Source organism: Poromitra crassiceps (assembly GCF_964638095.1).
Source record: "Poromitra crassiceps genome assembly, chromosome: 3".
Taxonomy (NCBI): Eukaryota; Metazoa; Chordata; class Actinopteri; order Beryciformes; family Melamphaidae; genus Poromitra; species Poromitra crassiceps.
Genome location: NC_139625.1, coordinates 80,048,378 through 80,075,629, shown reverse-complemented (window position 1 = coordinate 80,075,629; position 27,252 = coordinate 80,048,378). Strand labels below are relative to the sequence as shown.

The window sequence follows — 27,252 nt, the reverse complement described above, 5'->3', positions numbered from 1 at the left end:
CATGAAAATAAATGATTCCCCTTTTTGCTGGGGAACCCCCTCAAGGACCCCTGGGGGTCCCCGGACCCCAGTTCGAGAACCACTGCCATAGTGGTAACATCATGCTCTCTCCTCTCTTCTCTCTCTCTCTGTGTCTCTGTAGTAACCTGAGGAATCGGGGGAGCTCTCTCTGTGACATAGCCATCCTGGTGGTGGATATCATGCACGGCCTGGAGCCACAGACGCTGGAGTCCATCAACCTGCTGAAGGAGAAGAAGTGCCCCTTCATCGTCGCTCTTAACAAGGTCTGTCGCTTTCATAGAGACAAAACTGTTTCAGATTTATGGCTGTTTTTTTTTGTTTTTTTTTTGCTGTTCTGGTGTCGTTCTGTCTGTTGTAATGTTTTGTGATGATGTTGTTCTGACTTTGTTTTATGTTCTGTAGTTATTTATTGGTTCTTCCATTGGCTTGTGCCTGTTTTTTTGTTTTGTCTCTGTTCTAATGTGTTGTCGGTTGTTGATATTGTGTTTGTATTACTTTGTTATTCTCATGTTGTCTTGTTTTATTTTTTGTTTTGACCTTGTGTCTGTTGTTTTGTTGTCTGTAGAGATGAAATTATACATTAACATTAACATTTCATATCACGTTTATAGTGACCAAAGTTATCACGATTATCAGTATTATCATGGAATTGTTGAAATGTGCTGAAAAAGTTCAAAAAGTACTAATATACTCACAGAAATAATTTCACCAAGTTTTATATTGAAAACTCAGACCCAAAAAGGACTGATACACTCACTGAAATCATTTCTCTGAGGCTGCTCATCTGCATCTGGGAGACAGTTGCCAACTTTGGTTGATGATGGACAGTGAACACCATGTTTTTCAAAGCGCTGTAATCATGGTAACACGATAATCACGGTACCACGGTTTTAATGATAATGAAAATTTGAAACGGTATGGTTATCGTAAGGAATTTTGTCACGGTTATCATTAAAACCAGTTATTGTTTCATCCCTAGTTGTCCTTTGCTATTTTATTGTCGTCCTGAAGTTGTGGTTTTCCTGCTTTGTTGTTGTGTCTGTTGTTTAAATGTTGTGTCTATCCTCCTGACATTGTTGTGTGTCTTGCTTTATTTTATTGTCGTGCTCACATTGTTTTTGTCGGTCATCCTGACATCTGTTGTTTTGTTGTCTGTCATCTTGACAACGTCTCTTTTGTTTTTGTGTCTGTTGTCGTGACCGTTGTTTTGTTGTGTCTGTCATCCTGACGTCTGTTGTTTTGCTGTTGTGTGTGTTGTCTTGACATCATTGTGTGTGTTGTTTTGTTGTTGTGTGTTGTCCTGAGGGACATCGTTGTGTGTGTTGCTTTGTTTTTGTGTGTGTTGTCTTGACGTCATTGTGTGTGTTGTCTTGACGGTGTGTGTGTTGTTTTGTTGTTGTGTGTGTTGTTTTGTTGTTGTGTGTGTGTTGTTCTGACATGGCTGTATGTTGGTCTGATGTTTGCTGTGTGTTGCGTCAGATCGACCGTCTGTACGACTGGAAGAGAAGTCCTGAGACGGACGTGGTCGTCACGCTGAAGAAGCAGAAGAAGAACACCAAGGATGAGTTTGACGAGCGTGCCAAGTCCATCATCGTGGAGTTCGCCCAGCAGGTGCCAAGCATGACCTATTCATCTCAATTGAATCAAAATCGCAATATGGCGGCCGACTGCAATTTTTTAAATCGCAAGGAGGCACAATATTTGTTAAAGGAGAAATTTGTGTCAAATTACATATTGTTGTGCTGCAGAGATGGCCTTGCCTACACATCATATTCTGACTTAAGAATAGTTTGGTACAGATCCCTGCAAAAATCACACTATAGTCATTTTAATTTCTTTCAATTAAAATGAGAATAATTATTAAAACAATTACCATTCCCTCTAATATTGCAATATCAGTCAAAATAATCGCAATTAGATTTTCTTTTTTCCAAAAGTTTGCAACACTGCTACAACAGACGGCAGCTGTTGCAAACAAAAATAACGGTAACAATTCAGGATAAGAGATTTTGCTCCTTTCGTCTGAAAAGTTTGGTGGCACCATTTGCTAAATCTATTACTAATCCCTGATCCTCCAACACAAATGCAATATTTCCATACGTGACTTCCCCCCCCTTCCCCGACAAGTCATGGCAGACCTGCTGTTGCGCAACCGCACTTGTTGCAATTTGCACGTTATTATTCTCCCATGTCGGCACCAGGCGTTCCTTCTCTCCAGTGCCTACGACAGTGGCGAAGCGTGCCTATCAGACCCGGGCCTTCTATACCGTAACCAGTGACAGTGACATACTGACAGATTGTCAGTAACACAGTAACAGTAATACTGTTCGGTTTAACTTACCAATGACGTTCACTTGATGACAAAACCCATCCTCCCGAAAAGCAACAAGCAAGCCCTCCGAGCACACAGCAGTAATATAGAGCATCTCGTGCCGAACTGCATGTAAACGAAGCGTAAAGTTCCCAGTTGCTAGCGTGGAAATGACGAAAATATTATATTTTTGCAGCTTGACAGCTCCAGAAATCCTTTGAAAACTACCACTGCGCGCATCCATTTGCTACTTCATCACAACCACAACATCATAAACTCCTCCCTCCTTGTGCTTCATCTCGTCTCCTGGTTGGTTTGTATTTGCGAATGCCTGGAAATATCCCCTCCACAACTCAACTAATTGTGATTGGCTAACCCCACAACTCAATGGAATTCTGATTGGTTAAAACACCCGTCATCAAAATTGTTGTCCCCATGTCATGACCAGAGTCGGGTCTTCGCGAAAGGGTTGCTGGCTTGCTGTCAATCAACTACCATTTGCCGGTGGAGGCTGGTCCTATTTTAACCCCATATTTGCTGAAACAAAGTGAGTCCAAGATCATAACAATTTAGGGACATTATTACTGTTATTTCAGTGAATAAAAACTAATAAATAACAAATACAAATAATTTATTAGGGGGAAAATTCTTTTCTTTTCCATTTCTTCTTGGGCCTTCACTGAATACCTAGAAGGCCCTGACGGTTCGTTAGAATGGAGTACATGTATTTAAAATACAAAATATGAGTAACTGTATTCCATCCCAGATACAATTTAAATTGGTGGTTTAAAACAAAACATGCTGAAGAAGGTCTCAACATTACATCCTCAGTCCGCGTCGCGACCGCATTGCCCTCGTGTTTGCGTACATTCAGAGTGACTCAGACAAATGGGTTCAGCAAGACGAGTTTGTATTCCAAAAGTAACCCAAAGTATTTAGAATCCGTAATCTAATGGAATATGTTATAAGTATCTGTTCTCGTGACTCTGTGTGTTTGTGTGTGTGTGTGTGTGTGTGTGTGTGTGTGTGTGTGTGTGTGTGTGTGTGTGTGTGTGTGTGTGTGTGTGTGTGTGTGTGTTGGTCAGGGACTGAACGCGGCATTGTTCCATGAGAATAAAGACCCCAGGACTTTCGTGTCTCTGATCCCCACCTCGGCCCACAGCGGAGACGGGATGGGGAACCTCATCGCCTTGCTGGTGGAGCTCACCCAGACCATGTTAGCACGCCGGCTAGCACACTGTGACGAGCTCCGCGCTCAGGTCATGGAGGTAAGACACGCGTGCGTGTTTGTGCTTGTTTGATCAAGATTACTATGGGAACATCAGTTGGCATCACATCCAGTAGACGTCCATTCTAAGTTGGCAGCTAAGATACAATTCCCATTAACTCCAATTATAATTAACATTAACTCCAATTGTGATTCGTGTTTTAACATAGAATTGCATGAAAAAAGATAAAAACACGCACATCCATGCCGGTGCAGAGCTGGAAGTAGACAAAACTGGAAAAAGGAAGAAAATGGCTCCCACACTGCAGGGCACTGCAAATTACTTCATTTTATTGCACCGAGGTGGTAACGTTTTGAACAAAGTGACAAAAGCACAATGCCATCTTAAATACCCACATGATACAGTCACATGGGTTGACTAACTCATGTGACAGGCAAAGTGTGGAGTGTGAAAAAGCCAGATAAATAGATACAAAAAGTTACCACCTCGGTGCAATGAAAGTAACTTGGAGCCCTGCTGTGTGCGAGCTATTTTATTCCTTTTAACACATTGACTGCCAGCCCTTTTTTCAATGCTGTAGGTAGGTTCTGCCAGGTTTTTTTTTGAGGATTCTGGCTCATTTTACAAGAGCCGAGGATTCTTTTCTGCTAAGATTTTGTGAACACACAATATCTCAAAACAACTAATAGAATGTGTGCTTTCTCTGTCTAAAAGAGTTAGTTTGTAGAGTTAGTAGTTATGTAAGCATTAGCAGTTGAATACAGCATGGTTTCAGCGTCAGAAAAATAATTCAGAGATAAACGGCTTTTTGTGAAATTCGATAGAACAGTCACTTTAACCATTCATTTTTGGCATCAGTAAGACCTAAACAATAGTTTTGAACAGTAATTTCCTCCATAACAGCAGGAAACTCCCCTCTGCTTCCAACTCCTCCCTCCGTGGGCGTTCCTCTTGGCTGCAGCCAGCGGCCGTGTCACAAGCTTGTCACCAGTCTCACTGCTTTGCAGCTGCTGTGCGGCTGTGCCTGTCTGAGCGGCCGCTCTTTGAGGAAGTCTGGTTGGACTCGCTCGCTTCTTGGAGTTTTGGTTGAGAGCTTTGATCAAGCTTTTGCGATTCTGGTCATATTTATGCTGCGTGTTTCAAAGTGTGTTCCATCCGTGATCTATTATGCAAATTTGCAATCCCGCACTGCCAGCAATCAGCGCGAAAACGAAAGCGTTTTCGCCAATCCATTTTCATGAGAATGGCTTCGTCACACTGCTTTTTGCTTGCCTTCCTCCTTCCTTGTCGCCACTTAGTGGGTCGGTGGAATGGGTTGTACACGTTGTACACGTCCAATACTTATATAAGAGATGTAAAAGGGTTAGATGCACATCCCACCGTCAAAAAAAAAAAATCGATTTTTTTTACGTATTAATACGTCAATGGCAGTGAACCGCTGGATTTTTTTTGACGTATTAATACGTCAGTGGCAGTGAACGTGTTAACATACTGTAGAATTCCCATAGAATCCCTTTGTAATTTAGCGTTGTAACATAGACTTCCCAGACTTCCATTGTAATTTCACATTCTAACATACAATTCCCATAGACTTCCATTGTAATTTGGAGTTGTAGCATAGAATTCCCATAGACTTCCATTGTAATTTAGCCTTGTAGCATAGAATTCCCATAGACTTCATTGTAATTTAGCATTCTAACATAGAATCCCCATAGACTTCATTGTAATTTAGCATTCTAACATAGAATCCCCATAGACTTCCATTCTAACATACAATTACCATGGACTTCCATTCTAATGGCCTGCTAATGTAGAATTCCTACAGACTAGGGTTTCCTCAGCTTGGAGATATATCCCTCTTTTTATTGATTTTTTACATATTTTTTATTGTGTGTGTGTGTGTGTATGTGTGCAGGTCAAGGCTCTCCCTGGTATGGGGACAACAATCGACGTGATCCTGATTAACGGAACTCTGCGGGAGGGAGAGACCATCATCGTGCCGGGGGTGGAAGGACCAATCATCACACAGATCAGAGGCCTGCTGCTGCCCCCCCCTCTGAAGGAGCTACGGGTCAAGGTGCTCACTAAGGGAATTTATTCTGCTCTATGCAGAGTTTCCCAAACTGTTTTCTGATCTATATAGAACAGAGAAAGGTTTGGGAATAGAGAGCTGCGTAGGCCTGAGATTCCGGTCTCAGCCCGCCCCGGCCCATGACATTCAGGCCCGAGCCCGGCCCAGCCCCCAGGAGTTATGAAATTAATCAGCCCCAGCCCGCCGCAAGGCCCGACGTCAATATCACGATATGACGACACATCTCTCTCTCCCTCTCTCTCTGTGCTGTGCTCTAAACTGGACAGCCAGCGCAGCTCTCTCTGTCTGTCCCTCTCCCCCTCTCTTTACACACACACACTACGACACATCTCTCTCTCACCGCAGCTCTCTCTCTCTGTCCCTCTCCCCTCTCAGTACACACACACACTAGGGATCGACCGATATCAGTTTTTCAGGGCCGATACCGATACCGATTATTGGTAATCAAAATGACCGATAGCCGATATTTGGAACCGATATACATTTGCAGTAAAAATAAAAATCTTGGTGTCAAAATTTTAAATAACACAACTCGTTGTGGAAATGCATTTTCCTCAGTTTATCTAACTGCAATATTAATTGAAAATATTCACATTAAAGTGTTGATCTGTGTGTGTGTGTGTGTGTGTGTGTGTGTGTGTGTGTGTCACAACCTATAACCTGTTCCCATTTCCATGTGTATGCTCACTCTAGTGGAGACTTGGGAACATCAACTGTGGAGACAAGGGTGTATTCACACCTCTAGGTCGTTTGGCTTTGGTTGGATTCAGGGGCTTAATTTATACAATTGTTGCATTTGTGCCTTGGTTCATTTGTGTTCACACAGCCACAAATCAAACCGGTAAATACAGTAAGAAAGCAACACATCTGACTACAGTGTGTAGGCTCCAATAAAACAGGACAGGTTGCTGATATGGGATGGGATTCATGGCTTCTGTTCAGATATGAAAGACGACATGTTTCCAACCATATAAAGTTAGTCAGACTTTTCTAGTAGAACAATGTAGCCTACTATATCTTATACTGAAGTAGAACCATACTGTAACTGTAGTAGCCTAGGCTACATTACAGGTTCATTTGAACAAAACATTAATTAGAGCAGCTTATGGAATTTATAAATGTCCTTTGTAGCAGTGTAGAGACTAAATATCTGCAAATGACATCTCAAAGACAGGATGCTGTTGAGAAATATTTGAGGCTGTCTTCAATTCTGCTAAAACAGCATTGGAGAGTTTTATGCTGTTGGTATCCTATTTTATGGTTAAGTAGCCTATATTTGCATGCCTACTCATGGCTGCAGACAGTAGTGTCACGAGCAGAGCCGTGATCCCAGTCTCATCTCTCTCTCACACAGCTGCAGATGGTTAAGTGACGTTAACGAGCAGGCCACTTTGTGCAAGCCGTGTGCCGTGTGCTCTCTCGTCTCTCTCTCTCTCCCTCTCTTTATCTATCTCTCCCTCTCTCTCTGCCTCGCGCAAATGCGGGACATCGTCTCAATTTGCGGGACGCGTGAAAAGTGTTGAAAATGCGGCGCAGTCCTGCACAAAGCGGGACAGATGGTCACTTATCACTGCAAGAAAGTGCATTTGGCGGATTTCAACTCACGCTTCTATCAAACCTACCATATCTCCACGCTTAATTTGCACTGCATGCCATGCAGCCAGGGAGCGCTTCATACGAATCATCTACTAATAAGAATGATAGATCAGACGATTGTGGTGTTTATGCAATGTCAGCCTAGATAACTATGATGTTTATTCACTTTATTGCAAGCTTGGTAGCCTGCTGCGGACTGCGGACTGTCAGTCAGTCCGCTGCGCTGCACAGACCCACACGGCACGCTGTTGAATGAAGGCACAAGGCAGCTCGGATTTCATCTGAGAAGCCCTCTGATAGGCTAATACTCACCAATCAGATAGCGCTGTGGGCAGGACATTTGCACAGCAGCAACACAGAGCAGCAACACAGAGAAACACACAGGCTGTTAGAGCTGCATTCTGAGCCAATAGCGCATTTTTTAATTAATTTATTATATCGGCAAACAGCCAATGAAAATGCCGATACAGATAATCGGCAAAATGCTGAATATCGGCCATAATAATCGGCCAAACCGATAATCGGTCGACCCCTAACACACACGCTATGACTATGATGCGCTGCAATCACTTGACTACAGCCTAGCAAATCCAACTTGCCACAATAATAAGACATGTTGTTTCTCTCTCTCGAGAACCATCTGTAAACAATCGTTTACGCCCACAAACTGAAACATTATGTCACTCAAGCATATCAAATTAAAACAGCAGACTCACTGTTTAGATTGAATGTGTCCATTTGCAGCCACCTTTGCAGCTTTCCCTGCTGCATTAGGAACTTTCAAAAACTCCCTCTGCTAGCTTTTAGCTTGTCTGCTAGTTAGCGTGTCCATCTCAACTTTTGACGTAGTGCTTAGCTTGTTTAATTTTCACTGGCAGCTGGAGGACTTCCTGAAATAATTTTTCAAAATAAAAGCATATGCTGTTGTGATGTGCTGTCTGCTGTGTAAAATTAAGCGAGAAATACAACTTTTTTTCTTTTATTTTTGAAACAAGCCCCAGCCCGAACCTCATTGAAAAAAGAAAATAGACGAAACCGGCCCGAATTGGCGAGGCCCGAGGGGCCCGTTCGGGTACCCTCGGGCTTGCAGCTCTCTATTTGGGAAACACTGCAGTACTGCAGGAATGAGTCCTGGTCTGGTGGGTGCGTCGTTGGCCTGGCGGGCCCGCCGGTCCTGTAGAAGGGGAAACACTGCGTTAAGCAGTGTCATATTTGAATGTCGATAATATATGTATGTATTTTCTTTATTTTATTTTCCTGTGTCTGAGCTTGTTAATTTTAGTTTTTTGTGTTCTAAGAGAAAAAATAAAATATTGAAAAAAAAAGAGAGAAAATAAATGTGGATGAAATCCCTTGGTTCATACACTTAACCCGGAAGAGGGTGTCACTTTAGCTCTCTATTGAGTACAGTATTTATGAGCTGACTGCTGTATTGTTCATTTGTGTGTGTCTGTGTGTAGAACCAGTATGAGAAGCACAAGGAGGTGTGTACGGCTCAGGGGGTGAAGATCCTGGGGAAAGACCTGGAGAAGACGCTGGCAGGGCTCCCCCTGCTGGTGGCTCACCATGACGACGAGATCCCCGTGCTCAGGGTAACACACACAGAAACGCACCCTGTTGTTCGCTCACCATGACGACGAGATCCCCGTGCTCAGGGTAACACACAGAAAGACACAAACTAGTTTTTATACTTTTTTCACCAAGGCCACAGAAAAACCATTGCAAGTCAATGTCAGCTGGAGTAGGGATCTTAACATTTAATCTAATATAATCATTTGGGATATGGTGTGGATGAATATCATTTTATCTTCCAGGAACCCCAATCACCAATTGATTCATTATAACAACGCCCATAGACTATATTGTACCCCTCGTAAATTATCTCTTTGATGGTGCCCTGAGACAGACGCTTTTGTCCAAAGCGACTTACAATATCTAATTTTGTCAACGGTACAGAAAACACCTATGCAACACAATCAATGGTCACTAATATTTTGATAGACTAGAGTAGTAGGACGTAGTTTGAGAAGGAATAAGTAACATGTAGCATTAGTAGGTTTGAGAGGGATTTTTTCCTCTTAATTAAAAGATGTTAGTTCAAGAAGGGCCCAGGTGTAGCCTGAAAAGATGAGTTTCCGCCGAAAGATTGGCAGCGATTCTGCCGTTCTGACGGAAGGGGGGAGCTCATTCCACCATTGTGGCGCCAGGAACGAGAAGAGTCGCGATCGGGACGAGCGACTTTTGAGCCCACGTAGCGGTGGAGGAGCGAGGCGATCTGGATGGGTGGAGGAGTGGAGGGAGCGATGAGAAGTTTAGAACTTGACCATAGATTACAGATACCGAGGGGCTGTCATGTGGACTGCCCTGTAGGCCAGTACCAGTGTCTTGAATTTGATGCCAAGCCAAGATGGGAAGCCAGTGAAGGTCAAGGAGAGGGGAGTGACATGAGAGAATTTAGTTAGTTAGTTGAACACCAAACGGGCTACAGCGTTCTGAATGAGCTGAAGCGGTCGGATGGCTGAGGCAGGTAGCCCAGCCAGAAGAACATTGCAGTAGTCCAGGCGGGAGATGACAAGTGCCTGGAACAGGAGTTGTGTCGCTTCCCTTGTGACAAACGGACGGGTTTTGCAGATGTTGTACAGGGAGAACCTACAGGAGCGAGCAGTTGCTGCAATGCAGGCCGAGTTGGACAGCTGGTTGTCGAGGATCACTCAGAGGTTCTTAGCTGTTTGAGAAGGGAACACCGTAGTCTTGTCAATGGAGATGGAAAGGTCAGGAATGGACCGGATTTCAGAAATGAAGAAGGTGGTCTTTGCTGTTGAGACAGCACATGTAAAGTTAGAGAGGATAAGGTGGTAAGCAGAGAGATCTTTGGGGTTCTGTGTTTTTCTCCATTTCCTCTCAGCTGCCCGAAGCTCTGTTCGCAGAGATTCAGACGACCAAGGAGCAGGGGGAGAGGATCGAGGAGGTTTCGAGGTGAGAGGGCAGAGAGAGTCAAGAGCAGAGGAGAGAGAGGATAAGAGAGTAGTGGAAGCCTCCTGAGTGGATAGGAGAGAGAACTGCTCAGCTGAGGGAAGCAGGGAGAGGACAGCCAAAGAGAGGGATGTGGGTGAGAGGGGTTTTTAGCTTGCGTCGGGTGGTGATAGTATGAGTGGGTGATGGGAGGTGGTTGGGGAGGGAGATGGGAAGGGAGATCGGATAAAGTGATGATCAGATACAGGGAGAGGAGTGACAGTGAGGTTGGACGTGCAGCAGGATCGGGTGAAGACCAGGTCAAGCAGGTTCCCTGCCTTATGAGTGGGTGGAGATAGAGAGAGGGAGAGGTCGAAGGATGAGAAGAAGTTAAGGAAGAGGGGAGATTGCAGGGTTACCGCCTGGATGTTGAAGTCACCCAGAAGAACGAGTGGAGTGTCATCCTCAGGAAAGACTGAGAGGAGGGTATCCTATCCATCTCATCAAGGAAGTTACCAAGCTGACCAGGTGGGCGGTAGATCACCACAATGTTGAGCATGACAGGTAAGGATACAGCAACTGCATGGGACTCAAAAGAGGATATAGAGAGATGAGAGAGTGGAGTGACCGTGTACCGGTAGGTCCATTTCGGTGAAATGAGGAGTCCGGTGCCTCCCCCACGCCCAGAGGCTCTGGGGGTTTGGGAGAAAGAGTAAGCGGCAGAGAGAGCTGCAGGAGTAGCAGTGTTTTCAGGTATCATCCAGGTCTCTGTGAGGGCTAGAAAGTGGAGGGATTGAGATAGAGCCTAGATCCTCTTTGCGCGAGCCGAGACGATGGCGGCTCTAGACTCTTTCATTGGCGCAGCCGATAGAAATAATACAATCATGTCAAAACCATTCCCTCACTGCGGTGTCAAACAAACTGCGTGGTTGCCAGGTTTGTGGCCCTTTGGAGCACCAAATGGGGGTTGAAACTCACCATATACCGGTATCTGGCAACACTGCAAACAAGCCAATGCCTCGTGGAGGGATTGGGTCAGTGGCAGGGACCCAGAAACAGAGCGCTTCAGGGCGTATTGTTGCAGCTGGCATTTCCTCGTCGTTAACGAGAAATGAGCAAGCTGCAACAATCAAGTCACCAGCATCGGAGTTTTAACGATAACCAAAGCAGCTGTCTGGAGGTTTGGAGCTGCATCCCAGAGAGAGACAGACTGAACATCAGAATGTTTTCATATATATATATATATATATATATATATATATATATAATATATATATATTAATCAAGTCGGTGTGAATGTTTTCATCACTTTTATCATTCTTTATATCATATATATATATATATATGCACACTTAAATTTGCACTAAAATTCACATTTATTGTCAGCTTTCGGTTAGCAAGACCTTCATCAGAGCATACAGCTAAAAAATAAATGAACTAAAAACTAAATCAAACACTTACTGTGTGGTTTTGCGGTAAAAGTGGCTCTCCTCTTGACTTTGACCGGCTAGTGTGGCTCTCATTGAGAAGGTAGTGAGGATCACTGAGATAGAGCATGAGCTGAGATGGTCTCAGTTTTCTTAACAGCTGACTGGCAGTTCCAGAGTCCTGCAGCAATAGTAAAAGGAAATGGGAAAATACACATAGTTAGGTAGATGAGCAGCTAGATAGTCAAAGAGAAGTAACAAAAACCCTATTCTCTGGCCTACCCTTGATGGACTCCCTAGTCTTCGTGCCCAGAGGCTGCTGCTAGGGCTGCCGCTCTAGACTGACTATGCCAAGAAGTACTGGCCTGGGAGGGGGCTAGGCCACACCCTTGCAAATTAGCGTACAACTTCACAGCTGGACAATAAGCCCAGTCCTTTCACAAAAATGAAACTGCATTAACCACACAATCAGTCACTGACTAATTACCCAGTATAGCAGAGAATGGCAACAATACTAGTCTACTGAGCAACACGCAGCAACTAGAATCCACCAGAAACCATGTTAATAAATCTCATCTGCTACAGCCATTGGATTTGTATCACTATATATTATATCGGGGGATTAAGAGGAGAAATGACCAGGGTTAAAATCAAGGAGACTCCCGCGAAAATCAGTGTATGTTAGCGAAGGACAAGTGTTGACAGGCAGGTATGATGTCCAATGTGTGGCCCTTCGCTTACTTTATGGAAGTCAGTATGGCCCTCTGGAAAGAAATGTTGCCCACCTGACTGGTCTGTTGTGGTCCCAGTATAATGACCAGTCTGGTCTGTTGTGGTCTGGTTTGCAGGATGAACTGGTGCGGGAGCTGAAACAGACGCTGAACTCCATCAAACTGGAGGAGAAAGGAGTTTATGTCCAGGCTTCCACACTGGGATCACTGGAGGCTTTACTGGAGTACCTACGCACATCAAAAGTCCCTGTGAGTACCTGTCTGTCTGACTACCTGTCTGTCTGTCTGACTGACTGCCTGTCTATCTGCCTGCCTGTCTGACTGCCTGTTTGTCTGTCTATCTGCCTCCCTGTCTGCAGTATGCTGGTATTAACATCGGTCCAGTTCATAAGAAGGATGTGATGAAGGCCTCCACCATGCTGGAGCACGACGTACAGTATGTCACCTCATACTCTACTCTCTTTCTACTTTTTACTGTGTTTTAGTCTACTAGGAAGGGGGGGCTCCCCATCCACCCATGCACCCGAAGGATATATAAAAATAAATAAATAATAAAATCACTTAAATCTTTGACGACAACAAATAAAATGATACGTACAGAAAGGGAAAAAAAGAAGTGCTTGGGATGTGTCTTTCATATAGCCTTATAGGTTGATTGGTTTACAACTGTCCAGTGTTGTCTTTTTGAGTCTTCCATTTTCCCCATTTACTCTCCAGTTGTTCTTCCTGTAGTCTCAGGATGTCGGTTTTTCCATTAAAAAAAAAGATCTTCCATAGTTGTTAGTCGTTGGTCTTTTGTTGGTGGCGTTTCCCTTCCCCAGTTCCTAGTGATGGATTTTTTGGTTGTTACTAGCAGTATTTTAGTCAGATTATCACTTCCCGAGATAAAGTGCCAAACAACTCTTTTCAAGCATTTTGTGAAAATCACATTTAGGCTTCAAAAGTCAACAAAGTAGTAGTCCGGGTAGTGTAGCGGTAGATTCCCTGCCTGCCAACACGAGGGTCGCAGGTTTGTATCCACGTGTTACCTCCGGCTTGGTCGGGCATCCATACAGGCACGATTGGCTTTGCCTGAGGGTGGGAAGCCGGATTCGGGGTATGTGTCCTGGTCGCCGACTCGCTGCACTAGCGCCTCCTCTGGTCAGTTTGGGCGCCTGGTCGGGGTGGAAGGGAACTGGTGGGAATAGCGTGATCCTCCCACGTGCTACGTCCTGCTGGTGAAGCTCCCCCTGCTCATACAACAATCCCATTGACTTTGAGAAGAGGGAACCAGGAAGTGCTAACATCCGGGTCTTTAGGACTCATTCATGCAGCAGTTTATAGATGATGTTCATACATGGATTGAAACCAACCCTGCCAAACACAACGTGCCTAATTGCGACAAAATCAATGGTCTGTGCTGAGGTTGATGTAGAGTTTGCCGCGGTTTGCAGGTACGCTACGATCCTGGCCTTCGACGTGAAGGTGGAGAGAGAGAGTCAGGAGATGGCCGACAGCCTGGGCGTGCGAATCTTCTCTGCTGAGATCATCTATCATCTGTTTGACGCCTTCACCAAATACAGGGAGGACTACAAGAAGGCCAAGCAGGAGGAGTTCAAGTAAGTACAGAGAAGATTACAAGAAGGCCAAGCAAGATGAGTTCAAGTACAGAGAGGACTACAAGAAGTCCTTGTCAATGGAGATGGAGAGGTAAGTGAGAGGGCAATCTTAACCTGGGAGAAAGAGTACCTCTGTCTTACCAAGATTGAGCTTGAGGCGGTGGGCAGACATCCAGTCACCAATGTTTTTGAGGCATACAGAGATGCGTGCCTCAATTTGGGTGTCAGTGGAAGGAGAGGTAGAGCTGTGTGTCGTCAGCATAGCAGTAATAAGAAAAGCCATGAGATGAGATCACATGAGATCTGATATAGAGAAGGAATAGCATAGCAGGGAATAGCAATAGCATTCACTTAATCCCTTATTTGTGTGTGTGTGTGGTGTGTGTGTGTGTGTGTGTGTGTAGACACATAGCAGTGTTCCCAGTCAAGCTGAGGATCCTCCCTCAGTTCATCTTTAACTCCAGAGACCCCATCGTGATGGGCGTGAACGTGGATGCCGGCGTGCTGCGGCAGGGGACGCCGCTCTGCGTGCCCAGCAAGGGGGTAAGCCTGTGTGTGTGTGGTTGTGTACAGTGTTGTGTAAGCCTGTGTGTGTGGTTGTGTACAGTGTTGTGTAAGCCTGTGTGTGTGGTTGTGTACAGTGTTGTGTAAGCCTGTGTGTGTGGTTGTGTACAGTGTTGTGTAAGCCTGTGTGTGTGGTTGTGTACAGTGTTGTGTAAGCCTGTGTGTGTGGTTGTGTACAGTGTTGTGTAAGCCTGTGTGTGTGGTTGTGTACAGTGTTGTGTAAGCCTGTGTGTGTGGTTGTGTACAGTGTTGTGTAAGCCTGTGTGTGTTGTTGTGTACAGTGTTGTGTAAGCCTGTGTGTGTGGTTGTGTACAGTGTTGTGTAAGCCTGTGTGTGTGGTTGTGTACAGTGGTAAAGCGCTCATACTCGAACAAGGCTCCGCGAGGTACGTGCGGACCTCACGCTGGGGCAGATGCTTTTATACTCGGAAGTGATCAGCATGTATTGTACAATGGTAATAGTGAGAACAGCCCATGAAAAGTCGCAATGAAACGCTATTCACTCTCAAATGACCGTACATCAGCACATGAATGAATCGCCAAACTCCCTCCGCGGGGGAGCCAATGCGAGCGTCAGCTTGTGTATATGTGTCAGGTTTTGTTTTTTTGCCCCGATTTTTTTTTATTCCATTTTTATCCCCCATTAGTGCTAATTTTAATTTATTTATCCTGGTTGCTGCTCCACCCTCTGCCGATCTGGGGAGAGCCGAAACTGGCTCCATGCTTCCTCCGAGACATGGGCAGTTAGCCAGCCGCTTCTTTTCACCTGACAGGAGAAGCTTCACCGGTAGGACATAGCACGTGGGAGGATCACGCTATTCCAACGAGTTCCCCTCCCTCCGAACAGGCGCCCCTAACAAACAGAGGAGGCACCACATCAGCAACCAGGATATTGCATGTTTTTGGTGTGGGGTTCCTATATGAAGGAAACCCCCAGGGGGCACGGGGAGAACATGCAAACTCCACACAGAAAGGCCCTTTTGACGACCCCACCCGGGCGGTGGGCACTCGAGGACATGCGGACGAGCACGCATTCCTTCAGCGCTCACAGCGTCCCAGGTGGGAATCGAACCCAGGACCTTCTAGCTGTGAGGCGACAGCGCTTACCACTGCACCACCATGCCCCCCTTGTATATGTCCGTTTATAATCAAAGTAACTATAACTAATAAATATTAGATGAATCACGTTGTCATGTTGCTCATTACTAATGCAATACAAGTTGGATTTAACCCTGTATCATAGGCTGCTGAGGCTGCTTTTCATTTGCGTTTTAATTTACCAGTTCCTGGCATAATGAAACATCTCGGTTTAGATCATGGCCAGGAAATCACACCGGTTTAAGCTCGTACACCGGACCGGAGAAATCGACCCATGCCTAGTTAGTTATTATGGCATGCCTAATGTTAGCCATATTTTCCTGTTAAATAACGTTTAACAGGAAGATCTTTAGCCACCCTCTCTATATTAGTATCAGTTATTAACTTTAAAGGAAAATTGTTTTTTTTCATATTGCATTGCAATATGAAACAAATTTAATCTTTTGCTCTGGTCTCACCCCTTCAAACTGCACATCTGATGAACTCCACATAACTGATAATTTCCGCCTCTCATTCAATGTCACACTCTGCCTCTCCACAACCAAGCCACCATGTTCCATCTCATATCGGAATATTAAGGACATTCATCTGGATACCCTCTCCTCCAATGACACTATTCACTCACTGATGAACTGGTCACTCAATATAACAACGGATTAAACAACATTCTCAACTCCCTTGCTTCAGTGAAAACTGAAACTGCACCCTGGTTTAACCGCGAACTCCGGTCCATGAAAGCCAAAGGCCGTCAACTTGAGCGTCTCCATGCAGAAACTGGTCTCACTATTCACAAAGAAATGCACAAAACTCACATATTACTTTACAAGGACTCAAACCAAATCTGACTACTACTCCCGGTTAATCTGTTTCAATGAAGGTAACACCAAGACTCTGTTCTCACTACTGAACAAAATTCTCCATCCCCCAGATTCCCTACCCCCCCACACCTGTACTCTACTGACACCTGTAACTCCCTAATGCTGTTTTTCAATGAAAGAATTCACAACATCCACCAGCACTTAAGTCCTAACCTTCCTCCTCCACCTCTGCACCCCTCCCGCACTGTCAGCCTTTCTCCTGTTTCCAACTCCCAGGTGCCTTCATTATCTCTGACCTCATCCATAAATCCAAGCCCTCCACATGCCAGCTCGATCTCCTCCCCACAGCTCTGGTCAAATCCTGCCTCTCCTCTTTGCTCCCCTTCATAACTGCCATCATTCACTCTTCACTCACTACTGGAAGTGTTCCCTCACTCTTCAAAACTGCAGCTGTCACCCTGATCCTGAAAAAACCTGGTTCAGATCCCAACAACTTCAATAACCTCCGCCCCATTTCTAACCTACCTTTCATTTCCAAAATACTTGAAAAAAGTGTTGCCACCCAACTCCACTCCCATCTAACTCTCAATAGCCTATATGAACAATTCCAGTCTGGTTTCCGCCCCCGCCATAGTACAGAAACTGCTCTCATTAAAATCACCAACGACCTCCTCATGGCAGCTGATTCCGGTTTATTCACCATTCTCATCCTCCTTGATCTGAGTGCAGTCTTTGATACCATTTGTCACTCCATCCTCAGTAGATTATCTTCCATTGGCATCACTCACACCCCACTAGATTGGTTTCACTCATATCTCTCAGGTCACACCCAGTTCATCCAACTCAACTCCTTCACATGCCAGCCCTCCCCTGTCACTTCTGGTGTGCCCCAGGGTTCTGTCCTGGGCCCCTTTCTCTTCATCACCTACCTCCTTCCCCTCTCCAATATTTTCCGCAAATTCAATATCCACTTCCACTGCTTTGCGGATGACACCCAGCTCTACCTATCCACCAAACCAAACTCCTCACTCCCACCCTCTTCCCTCACCAACTGCTTATCTGAAATAAAATCCTGGTTCACCTCAAACTTCCTCAAATTAAACGGCGATAAAATGGAAATCCTCCTCATTGGCACTAAATCTACATTATCCAAAGTAAACAGTTTTTCCCTCACCATCGACAGCTCCTCAGTCCCCCCCTCCCCTCAGGTTAAGAGTCTGGGTGTCAATCCTCGACAGCTCACTATCATTTCTATCTCACATCATTAATGTCACCCGGTCTGCATATTTCCACCTACCCATCATCAATCATCTCCGTCTGATACTGTATGCTAATAGATAATACAGTACATGCTTTGAATTCCTGCAGTGTTCAACACAGACCAGATTGCAGCAGATGATAGAATGCCCATTACAGCCATAAGAGACTTGAGACTTGACTTGGACTTGCAAAAAATGACTTGTGAACATCTCTGCTGTGTATATGTTTACACACTATGTATATTTGCGTGTGTGTCTGTGTGTAATGTGTGTGTATCTTCCAGTTTGTGGACATCGGTGTGGTCACCAGCATCGAGATAAACCATAAGACGGTGGACACCGCTAAGAAAGGCCAGGAGATCTGCATCAAGATCGAGGCCATTCCCGGGGAGGCGCCCAAGATGTTCGGCCGCCATTTTGAGGCCACTGACATCATGGTCAGCAAGGTGAGACCTTCTATTGGCTGGGGTTTTTTGTCCCGCCTCCTGGTAGGGATTGGCCTGCTCCCCTATGCATCTCAGTCTTTAGCATTCAGTTTCCATTTTCTAGTATTTCTCTAGCAGCAAGGAAACTGGCTTAGTTTAGTCAGCAAGCAACAACATATCCACAACATACAGTCATAGTAAAGTTTAAACTCCTGCTTTGTCTATCCCCCGTCCGCAACAGCCCGTCATACAGGCGGTAATGTACTGTATGGAGATGGACGAGTCTTTTTTAAACACAAGTAACTGCTACTTAAGTAAAGAATGTGTGTACTTTTTCCATGTGTGTGTGTTGCAGATCACACGGGCGTCCATCGACGCCTTGAAGAGCTGGTTCAGAGACGACATGACGAAGTCTGACTGGCAGCTCATCATGGAGCTAAAGAAGACCTTTGAGATCATCTGAGGGCCGCACACACAAACGGACACATAGGGACACGGACACACACACAGGGACACGTGCACACACACACACACACACACACACACAGGGACACGCACACACACCAATCCAGTCGCCAGAGTAAAATGTCAGCTTTCTGCAGTTCACGGCTATGCAGAATATCAACAGGAATTTAATAACTGGATTGCAGAAACGTTCAATGCAGAGTTTTTATTTTGGCGACCAGGCTGCACACACACTGACACACATGCACTGACACACATGCACACACTCGGGGACAGCCCTTCCCCCTCAGATGACAGAATGGGCTAACGTGTTTTTCTGTGAGAAACGGAACTCTGTTTAACACTGTTGTAAACAGTGATAGTTTAGACCGCAGCACCCACCCACCCACACACACACACACAGTATTCCAACGTGCCTGTTATTCAACAAACAAACAAACAAAATGTTGTCGTATTTTTCTCTTCCTCTCTGCTCTTATTTGTGGCTGCTGCTTCGAGTCCCAGGTCCCCCCCCTCGATGACTATTAGGGCTGCGGAATTTCCGGGAATATTCAAAGTTGGAAACTTCCCATGGGAATTAACGGGAATATATGGGAATTTTAGAGAAATTTGGGGGTAATTTATACTATTTACCATGTCATATACAGACATAAATATACACATTTTGTTTTGTCATAAGCAGACTAGTCTGACTGGGTTGAAGCAGCATGGTGGACTTAGCTCTCTCATTGGTGCCGACCATTTCAGTCGGTGCCGGATGGAAATCCCATTCCGCTCCCTGCAAGCTCTGCATTGGCTCCAACCCGCTCTGACTGCGGCTGCAACCATATTTGGATTTCCTTTCCACGCCCCCCGTGTCGAATCGGTATGCCTCTGCTGCTGTACGTGTTGAATCTGCAGAGCTCAAATGCCTGCGCCGCTGCCTTTGAAACAATAACAACAGCAGCGCTAGTCGCTAGCTCATTGCTACACGCTGAAAACGATTGATGTGGATTATGCAATGAAGCAGCCTGCATGGTACTGTACATCGGGGGATGGCTGTAAACAGCCTTTTTCCCCGCTAGTCCACAATATAAGTTATAGTAGATAGTTAGGCCTAAGCACCAGGGGAGTTTGTGCCATTTATTTTCCCATAGACATTTAATCAAATGCTTATAAAAATAGTTTTACTTGGTCAAACCAAGTGATTCAGCTATATTTAGAATCAAGAGACCATAGAACGTTTCACACCGGCCAAAAAACAACAAAACAATAAAAAAAAAATCACGTTTCAGGCAGCAGAAATGTCACAAAACACAAAATATCTTCATATCACTATGTGATTCCACTGAAAGACGATAAATGATCCTATTGAATTATCGACCTGCAGTGCAGTTAGTATAAATTACCCCAAAATTTCCAGTTTAGTCCCGTTAATTCCGATGGAAAGTTTCCAACTTTGAATATTGGGGAACATGCAAAAAAAGAAAGAAAAGAAAAGTAAAAATTTCCAAAATTCCCAAGCTTAACATCACATGGACATTTTCTGGAAATTACCTGAAATATTCTGCCCCTTTGCAACCCTAGTCAGGATGGGGCCTGGGACACACAGGCAGCCAGGAGACCAGACCGCCTCCATCCGGCTTCTGACTCCTCCTCGATCATGTTGAATATTTGCAATGCAAATTGAAAATAATTAAAAAGATTAAAATGTATTCTATAAAAAACTAAGAGGATCAGTTGGATGTGTCTTTATTGAGCAGACTCACTTTCAGACCAACAAATGATTTTTTTTTTGTGATGCGATCAAAAATGTTTGATTTTGCAGTGGCTTTTCTAAAAAATTCCAATGCAATTAGTGAAGTGTTGTGTCATTCTTTAGCAGTAAAATTGCAGCAACTGACAAAAATGGCAAATTGAGGAACCATTTTTGCAGATAAATAGCGGGAATTTTGAAAAATTGCAAACCCCCACAAATATTGAAGATTGGTTGAATTTGCATTAATTATTGTGAGTGCTATTTTTGTCTATGCACACCAAGTCAATCCTGGTCATGATTGTTCAGATAGGACACAGGAGAGATGCATAATTTAGCCTAGCCTATTAGCATAACAAATATCAACCGGGTGGTGCCAAAATGAACCGTTGTCCAACGCTGGTCCAACCCACCTCTCAAGGTGGGTCACCAACCCAGGTCGGGCAAACTGGCTTAACCATTCTATACCTTAATCAACCTGGAAATAACCCTTTTGGACCCTTGGTGTGACAGGGTTATGAGTGGGTCATTCTACGAGATGAGTGCCATTTGGGTCCGCAACGTTTGATGAGGTGCATAAAGCACAAACAAGACTAGGCTATAATAGGGTGGATTCTGACCCACACAAACACAATCAACATTCACCATCCTATTGGCATTGTGACATCACAATGGGGACTCTTTGTTCTTATACGCTAATTGTAAATGGTGATGTTTTCAAATTTGGCACACAGATAGCCCACCCCGGTCAGCTGGTCTCTGCAAAAATAAATACAGAAATCCTCCCACGGGGGGCACTACAGTGATATGTTACGTTTTTAGGCCTTCACAGGCCATTTTAGGCAATTGTGACGACATCACCATCCCTTCTAATGGCTTTCCTGCAGAGTGGATGCCTTGCAACACCTATCGAGGCTGCTTGCAGTTGCAACTTTTTTTCTTTTTTCTTTCTTTCTTATTCATTGGTAATTCTATCCCTCATTATTGGTACGGTACCAACATTTAATTCGTAGTCAGAATTTTAACCCCAGTTTGGTCAATCCTAGCACTGTTTTTTATAGTGTAAAAACACAAACAGTGAAACAATACCGTTTTTGAGTTTAAGTAAATAATTTACAGTACTAATGTATTGAATGCAAGGTTATTTAAGTTTTGTGAGGATAACTATTTTGAGAGAAACTCAGGCAGGGTTTTAGAAAGAGCTACTCTACCATAGACCACATCTTTCTACTGAAACACATAGTTGATTTGTTTTGTTTTCCATACAGTTTGGAGGGATGTGCTCTGGTATAAATAGTTAAAAATGGGCATCAATGCTAAATTCTTGCACGTGTTAATGAATATGTACAAAAATATCAAATCATGTGTCTATTTGTAAATGTGTTAAATCTGAATTTGTTTTAAGCCTAGTAGGAGTTAGGTGAAAACCTTTCACCATTGTTTGCATTATTTAATAATGATTTAGAGGATTATCTACTAGGAGAGGCTGTCAGCTTATTAACCTTGATGATACAGTAAGCTATACAGCTTATGGTATTGATGTACCCGGATGATACAATTGATCACAACAAAAGGATTACAGAAAGCAATTATTAAGGACGCTAACGTTAACACATTGACTGCCAGCCCTTTTTTCAATGCTGTAGGTAGGTTCTGCCAGGTTTTTTTTTGAGGATTCTGGCTCATTTTACAAGAGCCGAGGATTCTTTTCTGCTAAGATTTTGTGAACACACAATATCTCAAAACAACTAATAGAATGTGTGCTTTCTCTGTCTAAAAGAGTTAGTTTGTAGAGTTAGTAGTTATGTAAGCATTAGCAGTTGAATACAGCATGGTTTCAGCGTCAGAAAAATTATTCAGAGATAAACGGCTTTTTGTGAAATTCGATAGAACAGTCACTTTAACCATTCATTTTTGGCATCAGTAAGACCTAAACAATAGTTTTGAACAGTAATTTCCTCCATAACAGCAGGAAACTCCCCTCTGCTTCCAACTCCTCCCTCCGTGGGCGTTCATCTTGGCTGCAGCCAGCGGCCGTGTCACAAGCTTGTCACCAGTCTCACTGCTTTGCAGCTGCTGTGCGGCTGTGCCTGTCTGAGCGGCCGCTCTTTGAGGAAGTCTGGTTGGACTCGCTCGCTTCTTGGAGTTTTGGTTGAGAGCTTTGATCAAGCTTTTGCGATTCTGGTCATATTTATGCTGCGTGTTTCAAAGTGTGTTCCATCCGTGATCTATTATGCAAATTTGCAATCCCGCACTGCCAGCAATCAGCGCGAAAACGAAAGCGTTTTCGCCAATCCATTTTCATGAGAATGGCTTCGTCACACTGCTTTTTGCTTGCCTTCCTCCTTCCTTGTCGCCACTTAGTGGGTCGGTGGAATGGGTTGTACACGTTGTACACGTCCAATACTTATATAAGAGATGTAAAAGGGTTAGATGCACATCCCACCGTCAAAAAAAAAAAATCGAGTCAACAGCTGGATTCTGAAAACGTGTTAACACGTCGTTGGCAGTGAACGTGTTAATTTAGGCTATTTCACGATTTTATGGCATAAATATGTATTCATTGCTTTAACGTTACTAGCCACTCGGCTGACCAGTAGCTACAACAGCAGCCCTGCAGTAATGCCATATTAATATAAATTTGATTGATTGATTGTTTGGTTGGAGTAACGTTAATATCTATCAGATATTTAAGGTTACTCCAAGTTAGGAACAGTGGCAGGGCCTTACAATATAACGTCACCTAGGCCATCATGTCACGTTCGACTGTTATTCTATTATTATTATTATACAAACATTCCCTTTGTACTTGCAGATTTAACGTTTGTTCACGAGGCTGTTTGAAGCCCTTGGTTTCTGGTATCTGGCTGGCCGGCCCACAGACAGACAGACAGACTGGTTAGCTGAGGGGCGATTGTTATAGTCTTTTCGTGCATTCTTTTATCGCAAAATAACTGGGATGTGGAGGCTAAATGACATCACATCCGTTTTGTTAGCGTTCCATTTGCAGAAAACTTGAGCTGGGAAGTTCACTGTTCATTGGTCAGATCCAGTTGCTAGCCAGGCTAGCCATTGTTAGCAATAACAATTGACAACATGGCATTTTGCGCATACAAACACTGCAGCCTCATGTCCACACAGATAGAAGTTAGGCAGTGCTGTGTGTACAGCTGATTTAATTAGACAAACAAAACAGAAGTGCTAAACAACATTACTACGACTACTACTGTTGTTGCTTGGATATTTGAGGTTGGGGCTGCTGAGGCTCCTACGAGTTTGGAATGGGAAATAACAGCTCTGATGATGTCACTGTCCCAGCTCATGACCTTTGAAGTCGTAAGATTACCAGTCCCCAGTTATAAAGGAATGCACAGTTTAAATGTTAGTTTTAACGCTAGAGCCAAATCACCCCTTGCGTTAGGTGGTTATAATCGCGATTTGGTTTATTTTGGGACATTTGAATGAAGCAGCTAGCTAACGTTAGCTAACCTAGCTAGCGTCAGTTAGCTCACCATCTGGGCACCCTGTGTAACGTAACATGATATGAAATGGCTCCCTGGTGCTTCAAGTGACCACTTACCTGAAACTTATGAACTGTTTGATCCAAGCAGAACAACAGACTTGGTAGTGTGTTAGCTCCCCAAAAGAGACCGTATATATTATATTAAACTTCTCTGCTTTATGATCGCTGTTACAGTTACAGTGACATAAATCCACTCCGACTCCTAACCGGGTCGGTTGCTAATAGTTAAACGCTAATAATAAAATGATTTGATATATCAAACTTATTCCTTCCAAACGCTGTTTGTCTGTTTAACCCGGAAGTAGTTTCTGGTTGGGATTCTATTTTTATTCGATCCGATTCTATAATATTCAGTGGGACTGGGAGGGGACTGGGTCTAACCTGATTGACCAGTCCGCTCAGATTTATGGCACTGAGTTGACACCTCCAATGGGCCAGAATTCGTACTCGTAATTTCAGTTTGCACACGAATATAGGAAATTTGCACTCGCACGCATACATCCATGCTCGCAAGATGGAGCTCGGCCATGGTGCTTTCAAACGTAGGAAATTTGCACACACAAAAAAAAGTTTGCAAATGCTGCATTCAAGGTCGCACACGAACGTAGACATTTTTTTACATGTAAAAGAAATATGGTTACAGATGCACAAATTCTATCAGTGTTCACAAAACTTTAGATGCACGAGATATGTCTACAGATATAAAAAGAATTGCAGGATGAGGTTAGGCGCACTTCAACCCAAACAGCCCAGCAGGCTGGTCCGGTGCTCTGAGGGCAATCTTACTGAGGCTTCAGATGGATATCCAAAAGGAGACTGGAGCACACGGATCAAGTGTATGAAGGTTTCTTTATTGACTAACGTTTCGACAAGTGTGTCTTCATCAGAGTCATATACAGCAATGACATTTTGTCTTTTGAATAATCTCCCCACAATTAAAGCTGATCCAGCCCAGGCTGGAAGAAGAGGGAGGAGGTGACAATTAGGCATAATTGGCATGATTACATCATTGCAAAGAAGAGTACATGTTTAAAATTACAACAAAGTTATACAAAAGATCATAGATGCAACATCGAGCTTGTAAAATGCATGATTTATAATTTATGATTTATAAAGTCAATAAAGAAACCTTTATACACTTGATCCATGTGCTCCAGTCTCCTTTTGGATATCTATCTGAAGAAGATACAAAAATGTGTTGCAGATGCACAAAACTGTTTCTCAAATGGACAAGATATTTCTACAGGTACAAGTTTTATTTACAGATGTGCACGTTCAAAGTTCAAGTTCAAAGTTTACAAGCACACAAACACAATGTCTCACAAGCACAGAATGTTAATGGCACTTCTTTGATCCCATATACCTGCTTGATCTGTAAAACTCTAACGTCTGCATCGCCGTGGGTTGTGCAGGTTAAACAGATACTGGATGATTGTGGCTTGTCCTACCTCTGGCTTGCACAGGAGTGCAACGGCACTGACTGCCTTGCGTCAGCAAGCTTCCAGCAACTGCGAGACTACAGATCCTCATAGCTTCTGCAGTCCTTTATATCTACCAACGACCTTGGCGATTCTGGTGTTATCAACCCTGAAGTTACAGATTACCTGTCTAAACTTTTGATTTAGCCTACATACAACAGATACGTTTCCAGTTTGAGCTCTTGTTTGAATTCTACATAAACATCCGATGATGACATAGGCTTGATAACGTATCGTGTTACAATTACAACCGGCCCTTTGAGGGCAACCATAATGCTGCCCGGGATGAAATTGAGTTTGACACCCCTGGATTAAATGATCTCTCCATCAGCTGGTTTTCTAACTGTCTGGGAGAAAGCAGGTCGTTGTGGCTGATGGTGTTAGATCCAGCTCTCTTGTGATTCGTAAAGGTGTTCCGCAGGGGTCCATCTCAGCTCCAGTTCTATTTACTCTCTATATAAATAATATTTTACGTCAATTCTTATGCGGATTATATAATTTTGTAGTTTTGGCCCCACTCATTGCATTGGCCACTGCAAGTCTGCAGAATGCCTTTCAGCGGTCGCTTTTTAAACACAAACTTGCCTTAATTTCCGACAAGTCTAAATGGATGCTGTTTTCACGGTCCCATAGTCTCGACAATAGCCTTGGTATTCATACACTCCAAGAGCAAATTGGAATTGTTAACTTATAAATATCTTTGCATTTGCCTGGACACTAAGCTCTCTTTTCAGAGAACACCTTACCAAGAAGCTGAGGAGAAAAAATTGCTTCCTGTACAGGAATAAGTCTTGCTTTTCATTCTGCACTAGAAAGTCCATTGTGCAGTCACTAATATCTGTTTTTTATTATGGCAATGTCGTGTATATGCATGCCTCACCCACCATGTTGAGGCTGGTTGATGCGGTATATCATAGTGCTTTGTAACTAGTGATGGGTTTCTTACACACCGCTGTACTCTATATGAAAAGGTGGGCTTGTCCTCTCTGGTGGTTCTTATTTAGTTATAAAGCCCTAACTGGCAAGGTTCCAATGTAGGCGATCTGTCCTCACTTCTAAGTAGTAATGGTACGAGGTATCCGAGACGCTCTTAGTCACACATCAGACATTTAGTCCGCATTCAGCTTTGCGAATCAGCTTTTTCCTTTTACACTCCTGATAAATGGAACAGGCTCCAAGACTCTAAAACTAGAGTGATTGGTCTCTATGGAGTTGTTCAGAGTACTTCTTGAAGATACATTACATCGAATGCTCCTGTTTTTCTTAATGTTTTTATCATCTTATCTTATCCATTTGTACTGTAATTTAGTAATTTTTTGTAAATGTCTACTGTAACAGGGCATCCTTGCAAATGTATAAATAAAGGTTATATAAAAAATGAAATAACATTTTTCAGCTTGTGAGTTTGGTTGTAGAAAGCTGCTCTCTCCTTAATAACTGAACTGTGTGTGAACTGAACATTATGAAGCTCCAATGAGGAGCGACCGCTGTATTTAGCCGCAGGGCCGAGCAGAGACCCTTACAGGGGCAGGGGCTCAAAAGTTAAAAAAGGGCACAACACCGCGGCGCTGGGCGGTCTCACTGTTGCTGACCCACCAGTCAGTCGGAGCTCGGCAGCTGCAGTGGACAGGATGGCGAAGGCAGGACCTGCCCATCTCTGCCCCTGATTGGCGCAGGAGACAAGGAGAAACAGGATAGGATAGCCAAGCGAATGTGATTGGATCAACAATGTTTGACGCTAGGCCAATCAGAGGCAGAGCCTTCTCCGGCGGGTCATGCCTTCGCCATCCTGGAAAAAAAACATTGCGCACGTCACAGAGATGCAGACAATTACTTAACTTCCGGTTTTAAGGTCAACATGTGTAAACTGTCTGGACATTTTATGTATTGCTAAATTGTTATTTATTGTTATAAGTTCTTCTTGAAGGGCG

The 27,252-nt window shown here is 43.9% G+C and overlaps 1 protein-coding gene across 2 annotated transcripts in view; it reads left to right on the top strand.

Annotated features, from left to right (window-relative positions):
- eif5b (eukaryotic translation initiation factor 5B) overlaps positions 1-20,219 on the top strand; it is a 67,724-nt gene extending 47,505 nt beyond the window's left edge. For both annotated transcript variants that reach the window (XM_083633680.1, XM_083633679.1), the window contains exons 19-29: positions 143-284; positions 1,501-1,632; positions 3,418-3,600; positions 5,477-5,638; positions 8,710-8,841; positions 12,477-12,608; positions 12,719-12,795; positions 13,793-13,957; positions 14,362-14,500; positions 17,980-18,141; positions 18,476-20,219. In XM_083633680.1, the coding sequence (XP_083489806.1) occupies positions 143-284; positions 1,501-1,632; positions 3,418-3,600; positions 5,477-5,638; positions 8,710-8,841; positions 12,477-12,608; positions 12,719-12,795; positions 13,793-13,957; positions 14,362-14,500; positions 17,980-18,141; positions 18,476-18,583 (1,534 nt within the window). In that variant the 3' untranslated portion in view covers positions 18,584-20,219. The remainder of the gene's footprint in view (positions 1-142; positions 285-1,500; positions 1,633-3,417; positions 3,601-5,476; positions 5,639-8,709; positions 8,842-12,476; positions 12,609-12,718; positions 12,796-13,792; positions 13,958-14,361; positions 14,501-17,979; positions 18,142-18,475) is intronic.
- Positions 20,220-27,252: the final 7,033 nt, after the last annotated feature.